Source organism: Electrophorus electricus, unplaced genomic scaffold (assembly GCF_041902795.1).
Source record: "Electrophorus electricus isolate QZ-2024a unplaced genomic scaffold, ASM4190279v1 Scaffold221, whole genome shotgun sequence".
NCBI classification, from domain to species: Eukaryota; Metazoa; Chordata; class Actinopteri; order Gymnotiformes; family Gymnotidae; genus Electrophorus; species Electrophorus electricus.
Window position 1 is genome coordinate 1 of NW_027658501.1, and position 11,034 is coordinate 11,034.

The following is an 11,034-nucleotide window of genomic DNA, read 5'->3' on the forward strand; positions in this document are numbered from 1 at the left end:
GGAAGGCTGCTGGTTCCACCGCCAAGTTGCCACTTAAGGGCCCCTGAGCAAGGCCCTTAAGGCCCTCAGTTGCTCAAGTTTTACTCAGTCATAACTGTAAGTCGCTTTGGATAAAAGCATCAGTTAAATGCTGTAAATATATGGAAGGGAAAAAAAGCACTGTATAAGATTCCAAAATTAAAACACTTTTTAGAATATTTAGAATATCAGAGAACTAGAAGAGTACAACAAGAAACTGAATAAGACAGGCAATTAAAAATGCCAATAATAAGAAATGTAAATAATACTATGGGTCTTACTACATGATGTTATAGCTAATCTCTGTATGGTGAGTGCTAAAGCTAAGGCGTGAATAGGAAGTAAGAGAGGGATGGGGTCCGTGTATGTGTGCTTTGAGTGTCTTACTATACTGACTTCAGTAAGTGGCAGACTTCAACATTCCCCAATGTATTTCTAAGAGCAAATTTCAAGTCTATAGCTACGTTAAGCTGTTCAGCTGTACTGATCACAGAAAAGTGGAGAATAACATTAAGAAAATGTATGATCAATAACAATACTGTTTTACAAATGCCTGTAATTATTAATTCATTCACAAACTATTTATTGAGCTAGTCAATCTATTCCCTCCCTGCACGTTTTGTTGCTTATTCTAAAAAATAGAAGACAAATCATACTTATTTTAATTGAATGAGAAGATTAATTTATTCATAGTAGTGCAAACTTTCACATTTTAATGTGGAGAACATACAAAAAGATGCACAAATCACCCCTAGCCACCCAGTGTAACTCTTACACTGTCAACTTGTACTTTTGTAGTTGTTGGTGACATTGTTTCTCATCGTTTCCCAACCGCTAGCTAATTTAGTTAGCTGACGCTAGCCAAACTGTGTCGTTAGCATTAACCAAGCGTTGTCAGAATGCATTTTAGTAACATCACTTTCTATAACAAAGGTTATGACCTTCAAATATATGGCATACCTTTAAATGTTGGGGCACTCTATCCCTGTCTTTTTCCTCTTTGTTCTCTGTTGACAAAATGGCGTGAAGGTGTTACGTAGAGTTATAAACGCGCGCGAATAAACTCCTGTGTAGTACTCACACGCAGAGCCGTTAACTACCTTACCTCTGGGGTATATAAAATAATGTTAGCTTTGTTTGTTTTTTTTCCGTGAGATATCGATTTTTGACTTTTGAAGTGGTCATGATCAAAATATTATAAATGCTGATGTTGATTCAGTGTTGATTCAGCATTTTTAAGTTTGATCATGACCACTTCAAAATTCTGTTGATTCAATGTTGATTCATTGTTGAAATTCCAATGTTGATTTATAAGTAATTTGTTGTACCCTTTTCACAATGATTTACATTAAACATTTTTTTTCAATGTTGAAACAACAACCGACATTATTTCAACCACATTTCAATGTTGAAGGTTGGTCAAATGCCAGCTGGGCAACCAGTTACAAAATGGCATCACTGATTTCCAGGACCTTACTGATTATTCTAAGAGTCTTTGGTAATGGTGTGTGTGGTGTGCATGTGTGTGTGCAGAGACATCAGCAGAGCCCTCTCTGCAGGCAAAGCAGCTGTTGTTGAAGAGAGCTCGCCTGGCTGACGACCTGAACGATAAACTGGCCCAGCGGCCTGGGCCCATGGAACTTATCCAGAAAAACATCCTCTCAGTCAACTGCAGCCTCACACAGGCTATGATAGGTATATACACACATACACACTCACACACACACTTTCACACACACATAAATATGCACACACATACACACAAACATTTAGGAGTAAAATCAACATATCATTAACACTACCTAAAACAAGTAAGCATATTGACTTCGAACCCTCACTGCATGCAATCAGATAATCCTAATAGCACTTAATCATCTGTTTAATCTCTGTAGCTCTCTGTCTCTCTGTGTCTGACTCTCTCTTGCTTTCTCACTGTGTCACTCAGAAGAAGCAAACACTTCCTGTGATGACGAGAGCAGTGATGCTTTTTCTCCTGATCACTCCATCAGTCATCACTCTCCTCTTGGCATCACCCTGCCAACTTCATCATCTGATTCACTGCCTAGCACCTCCTCACCTGCAGAGGTACACACAGACACATATACATGTTCACATGTGCATGCATACACATACGCACTCACATAAATGCACACATACATATTTACTCTGCAATACTGCAAACTACACAGATATATTGAGTGTTCCCCTATCTTTCTTCTCTTTGCTGGTCCTTTCCCAGGTTTCTCCTCCCCCACCCCCTCCTTTACCTGTGACCACTGCTCCTGCCCCTGGGCAGAATCTGATCAATGGGACGGCAGCACCCCAAAGGCACACATCTGGACAAGTTAAGGTGATTTGTTGGCATTTAGCTAAAACTTTTATCCAAAGTGACTTGCTCAGGGGCCCAACAGTGGCAAATTGGCAGGCAACCTTCTGATTACTAGTTGAATACCTTAACCATTGAGTTATAACTGCCCTATGTTGCAAAATGGTCTCTTCAACTTCTCATTTAAAAATGTTGTTCACAGCTTTTAAGGTCTTCATTGTCACCAGAGCCAAAGGTGTCTGGATTTTATTTCCAGATTGGCTTTCAAATGTATGAAAACCAACTTTTAATTTATACAGGAAAGAAAATCAGAGGTATCAGAAAAGGTCCCTTATACATATGATTCACACAGTGAGAGTATAGATTGAACACTCCCTGCTCACTGTTGTTTGATATCTTCTCTGTCACTCATTCACTCTGTGAATCTTTTTTTCTGCCTTAACCTGGTTCTCTCTCTCTCTCTCTCTCTCTCTCTCTCTCTCTCTCTCTCTCTCTCTCTCTATCTATCTATCTCTCTCTCTCTCTCTCACTCACTCTTTCTCTCTCTCACACACACACACACTCTCTCTCTCTCTCTCATTCTGCCTCTCTTTCACTCTCTCACCTTTTCTTTCTTTTTGTCTTTCTTCCTTACCCTGACTCTCCTTTACTGTCCTTCTCTTTCTCTCTCTCTCTCTCTCCCTCTCTCTCTCTCTCTCTCTCTCTCTCTCTCTCTCTCTCTTTCAGGGTGGTAAGGCAGCTCCTGAGCGAAGTAAGAAACAGAGAGACAGCAAGCCCAAGGTGAGAAAGCTGAAGTACCACCAGTACATCCCTCCTGACCAGAAAGTGGGGAAAGAACCTCCAACCATGTTGGACTCCACCTATTCCAAACTGCTCCACCAGCAGCAGCTCTTCTTACAGCTGCAGATCATCAGCCAGCAGCAACAGCACTGCAACTACCAAGCCATCCTCCCAGCTCCACCCAGGTATGGCAGTGGGTAACACTGTATATCCTCCCAGCTCCACCCAGGCAGAGCAGTGGGTAACACTGCATATCATAGCCCAATCCAGGCAGAGCAGTGGGTAACACTGTATATCACAGCTCCATCCATTTAGGGCTCCATGCACAACACTGTATTATCCCACTAACCAGATAGAACAGGGTATTATTGTTGGCTTCACAAACTCTGTTTATTATTTATGCATTTCCAAGAACATCTGGGGCCAAAACTGACAAAAAGTTACAAATGAAATACAAAGCTACTTTAGTACTAATTACCCTGCCTTCTCCTAACGCTGGCCAAATAATCCTGCATAATAATAATAATAATAATAATAATAATAATAATAATAATAATAATAATAATAATAATAACCTTCTCCTCACAGTGGCCAGAGTACAAATACATGTCACCAGATAGCCTAAGATGCTTTCGTGCAGTATCTCCCTGCTGGAAACAACTTGGTGCCCAGATAGTGGCCAGGCTACCATTTCACAGCCTAGTCCTGACCTGGGGTTTCCAGAGTCCCAAGCATCTTTACACACCCCTTAAGGCATGCGTTTAGCTATGTGAAGCCAGCTGAATGTGCCAGCCCCACATGCCGCCAGCCCCACTGCAGTGCTGAGGACACAGCGGCACTGAGCATCCTTTATCGCATGACCCCTATTTCTGGGCACTTGGCTTTGTATGAACAGCGGACTTTCTCCAGGCCATGTGAAATAAACTGTGCCAGATAACCTGAAGAGATTCAGTTTTCCTTGTGAATTATTTTTGTTATTGATTGAAATTAAAATTAAGCAGTCTGCAATGCATATTTGTTTGTACCTTTGTACACATGTTCTGCTTCAGTTATGTAACTACTGTATTACTACTGTTTCGTTTGAATATTGGGGTTTTTTTAATAATAAAATGTATTCACTCAGGCCTCCAGCAGACCAGCAAGCACCTTCAACCAATGGCATGACTTCAGTGAGGTCCACACCACCCTCTCAACCAACATCCACCAATATGAATGGCCCAAGTCGCCACCCCATTGCAGTAGCACTTGACGCTAATCTACCACCAGTGCCCTCTAACCTGGATGAACTAAAGGTTAGTCAGGCACCCTTTAAATAAATCATGCATGAGTCAAAACACACTGCAGGTGCATTTATGCAATGTAGCTTTTAAGGTGCAATTCAGTTTTTAAGAGGTCTTTGTCAATAGAATTAAACCAATTAAACAACTGATTCACTAAATTACAATTGCAATTTTAATAAGGGTAAAGGAACACAAAAAAAACCCAACAACAACAGCAACAACAATAATTATAATGATGATAATAATAATGCATTTTATTTATGTTTTTAATCCAACAACGGCAATATTATGTCATTATACTAGTATTACACTAAATCAAAACAGACTATTATTACACTAGATTAGTAGTAGTATTATACTAGGTTAACATAGACTACTGTTACACTGGATTAGTATTAGTATTAGACTTGATTAACATTGTTAGTTATAACTACCCATAAACCATTGTGAGCCACTGTGTGTGTCTCTCTTTGGCCTGTAGGTGGCAGAGCTGAAGCATGAACTCAAACTACGTGGCCTCACTGTCTCAGGGACCAAAAACGACCTTATAGAGCGCCTGAAAAACTTCCAAGAACAAAATGGTGGCAATGCACCATTCAGTACCACAGGGAGCACTAGTGTGCCAGCTGACTCTAATACCAGCACATCCCAGTCAACATCACAGCAACCTACCCAATCCCTAGCCTCCACCACTGTCTTCAACCAGTCAGGAAACTCTGGCATGGTTGTGGCAGCTTTACCATTGGTTGCCAGTCTGGGAGGGGGTGGAGCTCAGCCTGCAACTCAGTCTCATTTTAGCGGTTCTAGTCCCTCATCTCCTGGATCTCCCACCCCCTCTGAGCACTCATTGGCTGGGATAAGCCCAGATGACCAGAGCTGTAATGGAGATGCTTTTGGAGACATGGTATGTCCAGTGTTTCATACCCCTAGACAGTGACACTGTGACTACAACCATAGACAACTAAGCTTTTTAATCTCCCCAATCTAACTTTGACACCTTAACTAATGCCTTGTTTCTTTAGAAGGATTTATCCAGTGATTTCTACTTTATGTTAGTTTTAGCTTGGACTAAAGTCATGACCTATTAAGATGGAACTGGCACAACATACAGCAGTTTGCTGAAAGTGAATACAAATGTGTACCCCTAATACCTGTCTGGTTTTCTAATAGCTGTCTCGCCCTCCTCTTTCTGCTAGGTGAGTTCTCCTTTGACCCAGCTCTCCCTCCAGCATTCTTCTCCTGATCCTTCCTTTGCAACCCCGCCCTCAGCACCCCCTGCTGCCTGGCCCCTCGCTGAGTCTGGCCCCTTCCACCTTGCTCGGGGGGGAGTGGACAAAGACAGAATGTTGCGGGAGAAAGACCGGCGCATTGCGAAGCTGACACGCATGCTGCAGGAGAAGCAGCAGCAGGTGGAGGCGCTGCGTTCCCAGCTGCAGGATCAGCAGGCTGGGGGTGGAGCTTGCCAACCACATCCACCAATCACCATCAAGGAGGAGCCTCAGGACATTCCTATGGAGGAGGTGGAGCCAGAACAGCAGTGCGTGGTGGAGGAGCAGGTGCAACTGCAGAACCAGCTCAACCTACACAGACAAACGCAGCACAGGAGGAAGAAAATGTACAGCAGGTTGCAGAACCACATGTTTTCTGCACAGCCAGAGACTTACTCCCCGCAGACCTCCCAGCAGAGCTCCTCCCAGCAGACCTTCCAGCAGAGCTCCTCCGACCAAACCTCCAAGCAGACCTTCCAGCAGAGCTCCTCCCTCCAAACCTCCCAGAAGAGCTCCTCTCAGCAGTCCTCCTTCGAGCAGGTATACTTCAGCACAAAGTTTAGGGATTGCATTATGATTACTGAGTGGAGATTACCCTCTACACTGCAGTTTAAGATTTGTCTTGCTTGTTAGTGCACTTGATTTCCACTCACTACAAACCACTTCAGCAGAGCAGGGCAGCATTGCTATACTGTGCATGCTGGAACTAAGAAACAGTGATACACACACTAAAAAGAGAAACAGTACAATGGCATTAGTAGTTCCCAGGTTAAATAAAGGGATATGAATAAAATATGTAGGAGTATGTGGTTATCATAATTATTCACACCATTATTCACACACTGAGCGTGAAAGGATGTGAATTTGATGGGATTCTATTTATTTATTTATTTATTTATTTATTTATTTATTTATTTATTTATTTAATTTCCATTGTTCATGCAGGTGTCTCAAGTGTTTGTCAAGCAGCAGTCAGGAACCCTCCCCTCGTTGTCATTGGATGTCCTTAAATCAAACTCCTCCCGAACACTAGTGATGGACAGCAACGGCAATCACTTCCTGCTAATGCTGACCAATAACAACACTGATAACCAAGCCAATGACAACCCACCTACCAACATGGCCAATCCAATCACTCTTCAGGTGCCAGGCAGAGTTTGTACTATGCCCTAAATTAATAAATATCACACATTGTTTTGCTTTATTCAATAAAATGCCCGCTAATGTCATTTCCAGAGAATGGAGTCCACACCCACCAAGCTATCCAGTCAAGCAGCATCTCAGATACCTATCAGTGACGTCAAATCAAAGCCCCTGACAATCTGTAAACAACCAATCAAAAAGGTGAGCGACAGGTCACTGCTGTTGTGCTGGATGGAGCTGTCTAATACGCCAGTGCTTGTTTAGTTTAGTGTATTTAACAGCTCAATGAAGATACACTTACATCATCATGTACTCCCATCATGCACCTGGAGAACCACTATACTTCCCTGCACTTTCAAGCACTTTCCCCCTCCGATGCATCTTCAATGTGTGTGCGTGTGTGTGTGCGTGTGTGTGTGCGTGTGTGTGTGCGTGTGTGTGTGTGCGTGTGTGTGTGCGTGTGTGTGTGCGTGTGTGTGTGTGTGTGTGTGTGCGTGTGTGTGTGTGAGAGTGTGTGAGTGTGTGTGTAAGGAGTAACCCACAAGGGCATGGGGCAGGGTTGCTTCTTGTGCAGGATTTCCAAACAGTGATGTACAGCACTGCATAGAAATGATGGGCATGGTGTCCTGCACACACGTGCTCTGCTGGCACACCTACTGTATAGATTAGTATTCTATTGCTGTCAAGAGCCAGGTTGTATAAGTGGTAGAAAACAGCATGGACTATGCTGGGGTAGGCACACTGCTCTTTACCCTATTGCTAACTGATCTAGGGAAGATTCTGGTTAATGAGGGCTATGAAAGTTAGTCTGAGCTTCTGCAGCACAAAGTAGTTATATAAATTATGCTGTGATAAATATAATTAATAGGCAATTGAGTGTAGTAATAGGGCTTATAATTTCACTAATTGAAATGCTAATGTGTCTCATAGTTGTAGATATTCCTAAAATTAAAGTTTCACTGAAATGGCCTATTAACACAATAGGGGCTAATGGGGTCACTGCCCCAGATTTTGATGTATTAGCATAGAACTATTAGTATAGCATGCTCATTAGCATGGCTAATTGAAATGGATTTCTTTTACCTTGACAGGCATTAAAACCTGAGAAACATGTCTCACCCAATCACATGAAAGCACGCTATGCGCTGTCCAATGTACAGTCATTTTTAGCCAAGGTAGATCCTGTCTCCACTAATGTTCTGATGGACTCCTCTTCAAACCAAAGAGTAAGTGTTACAGGTTAATTGTGATATTTGTTCTGTGTGTTAAAGGTTAATTGTGATGTTTGTTCTGTGTTTTAAAGATTGAGTGTGATGTTTGTTGTGTGTTAAAGGTTAATTGTGATGTTTGTTATGTGTGCTGATATATCATGTGCTATATGAAGCAGCTCAGGTAAATAAGGTTTGTTTGAGCAAATACTTAATTGCATAGTACTATGTACTTCCTGGATTTATTATATATACTGTAGATTAAAACATATAAACTGAAAAAAAAAAAAACCCATAATAATTCCAACACAGCTTGGGACAGCTACATTTAGCTATCTTCCGGCCACTAGCTGGCCTAGCAGCCTAATTGGGTTGGATGATAAAATTGTAATGATAGAATAAGATAGGTCTGGCTGAGCCTTGAGAGCTCAGGCTAATCATAAACAAGGCTATATATAGCAAAGATGCCTAAATGTAGCTGATGACCTAGACTCTGTGAGACAGCACAGGTCGGTCATGTTTGTCTTCCAAATGGCTAACAGAGCTAGCAGGTTAGCTTGGTCCCTCTACTATGGTCCTTGAGACCTTAGACTTTCATCCAGAGTGAGAAGGCTGGGTTCTGCATGACCCCTCATTTGGATTATTTTGCCATTTGAAAATTCTACCCTTCTACTCCTTCTCTAATTTTCTCTTTTCTCTGTTTCTCAATGAATGAATGTCCATCCATCTCTCTCTCCTCCATCCCTGCCCATCATCCCCATCAGAAGGAGATGCGTGTGGGTGCAGACCAACATACAGTTTTCTCTCCTTCCCCCTTTAACCTAAGGTCTACCCTAACTTCACGCCGAAAGGTGCGACTTTGCTCCATTTCTCTTTCTTTCTTGATATACATAGCTGTAGTCTTGTGTCACTGAGCGCATGTGTTTGTGTGGGTGTGTTTGCAGAAGAACGGACGCACTCAGCGTGTGGATAACCTATTTGACACCCTTGTTCAGAATGGTGGTGAGTTCAAAACAGAAAGGATCTGTTTTTGTTTGTTGTTTATTAGACAGTTGTTTATTCTTCTGTGCCATCTCTGTTTGCACTGCAGAAATCTCGGAAAATTTCAGACCGACTCCCGATCCTGCTCTGTCCTGCCTCTGCCCACATACTCCGCCCCTTTCACCAAGCTCCTCCCCTCTTCAGCTTTCCCTGCCCTCTCCTTCCATCACAGAAACCCCTCGGGAACCTTTAATGGATGGGTCTTCTGCTCATGGAGAACTTCTTAACTGCAGTGCTGGAAGTGGGCGCCTGGAGGACTTCCTTGAAAGCACCACTGGAAAACCTCTTTTGGGGGTGGAGCCTGGTGGTCATGTCACTCTCATTGATGAACTCCACAGCCAATTGTTAAGCACACCTAGTATCCTGGACCACCCTTCCTCACCAATGGACACATATGACCTTGGGCTGCCATCCAGTCATACGGGGCTAGAGCTGGCAGAATCCGCCCTCAACAGCATGGATTGGCTAGATCTTGGTTTGAGTGGAACAGGTGGGGATGGGCCAGGTGTAGTGGGCCTCAATGGACACCCTTCCACTAGTGTGTTTTCAACAGACTTTCTGGACAGTTCTGATCTTCAGCTGCACTGGGACTCCTGCTTATAACCAAATGAAACTCACACAAGGAACTAAACACACACACACACATGCAATTAACCACACACATAAACACACACACACACACACACACACACACACACACACACACACACACACACACACACACACACACACATTTGCTGTTGTAGTCAGTGCCCTTGTGGTCCTATATTGCCAAACAGCCGAATGTTTCCTGTCATACTGAGCCTTCTAGTGTCTGCTGTCGTTTCACTTGGAGTAACTCTATAAAACTACACATCAGTCCAGTTGCTTCAAGAGACCCAATTGGTTAAAAGATTGCAGTTTTGAACACCTCTTAGCCCTCATAATGTGATTTGTTTACTAACCACATTCAGGAGGTATTGGGTGGCTGAACATGCAAAAGAGATGTAGTCTCCCTCATTAGCTAACATTTGAACATCTGACAGTTTCTAAGATCTAAATCACATTGTTATTGAGCAGGCTGCCTGGTCTGTGGGGTCAGGGGTCATTGTACTATTGTCATTTTTAAGGAAGCTGTAGTTTCACTGAGGTCATTTTTAAAACAGTGAATGTTCTGACACACTAACACACAGATTCTCTGACTGGACAGCAGCATTGAAACACTAGTGAATCAGTTTTCTTGTGCTGGCTCAGGGCCACGTGGCCACGTGGCTAGGCTCTGGCACCACACGCGAAGAGCACACTTAGAGCTGTGACATCACTAAAACATGCACTGGTGTGTGCACAAGGGCCAGAGCTAACTCTAACCTATGTTTTAACATACCATGGCCAACATCAGCTTACTTTCCTTTTGTCTTGAGTGAGAAACAAATGGCTATCTATAAGAGCCAGAGGCAGCACGTATCTAGCTATGGGCTGACTCTGGCTCGTTGACATCAGAGATCCTGTATCCCACTGATGACTTTAGCCCACACATGGCCCTCTGTTTGATAACATGTACTTCAGTGCATGGTAACTCCAAGCACAAAGTGCTCATGCATCACCCAGGTGAAGAGCTACTATCTGTTCTTGTACAGTAAGGACACAGTCCCATGTACTCGTCTGTGGTGTGTAAGACCCAGAGCTTGTGTTAGAGCAACCTCAATTACAAGTGGCAAAGACTGGATATGTGACAGTCCAAGTCCAGGAACTGAGTTACATCTGTGCGTTTGTGTGTTTATAACCACTGGTGAGATATAGATTGGCTGAATTTACATAAGAGGTACATATGCATGACTGGTAAGCAGGCACACACACACACACACACACTCACTCACACACACACACACACACACACACACACACACACACACACACACACACACACACATTCACACATTTCTCTATTTCATTTTTTTACTTCAGTGTATTTACTGTGTTGCTGCTTATGC

General features: G+C 42.9%; 1 protein-coding gene across 1 annotated transcript; it reads left to right on the forward strand.

Annotated features, from left to right (window-relative positions):
• Positions 1-1,544: 1,544 nt before the first annotated feature.
• Positions 1,545-10,370, forward strand: LOC145655344 (myocardin-related transcription factor A-like; the record flags this gene model as incomplete). The annotated part of the gene is made up of 13 exons (XM_081708964.1): positions 1,545-1,713; positions 1,964-2,103; positions 2,258-2,368; positions 3,071-3,309; positions 4,248-4,416; positions 4,886-5,308; positions 5,601-6,212; positions 6,618-6,815; positions 6,909-7,016; positions 7,907-8,041; positions 8,788-8,874; positions 8,968-9,025; positions 9,114-10,370. Coding segments are annotated over 13 exons (3,003 nt in total), but the record flags the coding sequence as incomplete, so codon positions are not given.
• Between the last annotated feature and the right edge of the window lie 664 nt (positions 10,371-11,034).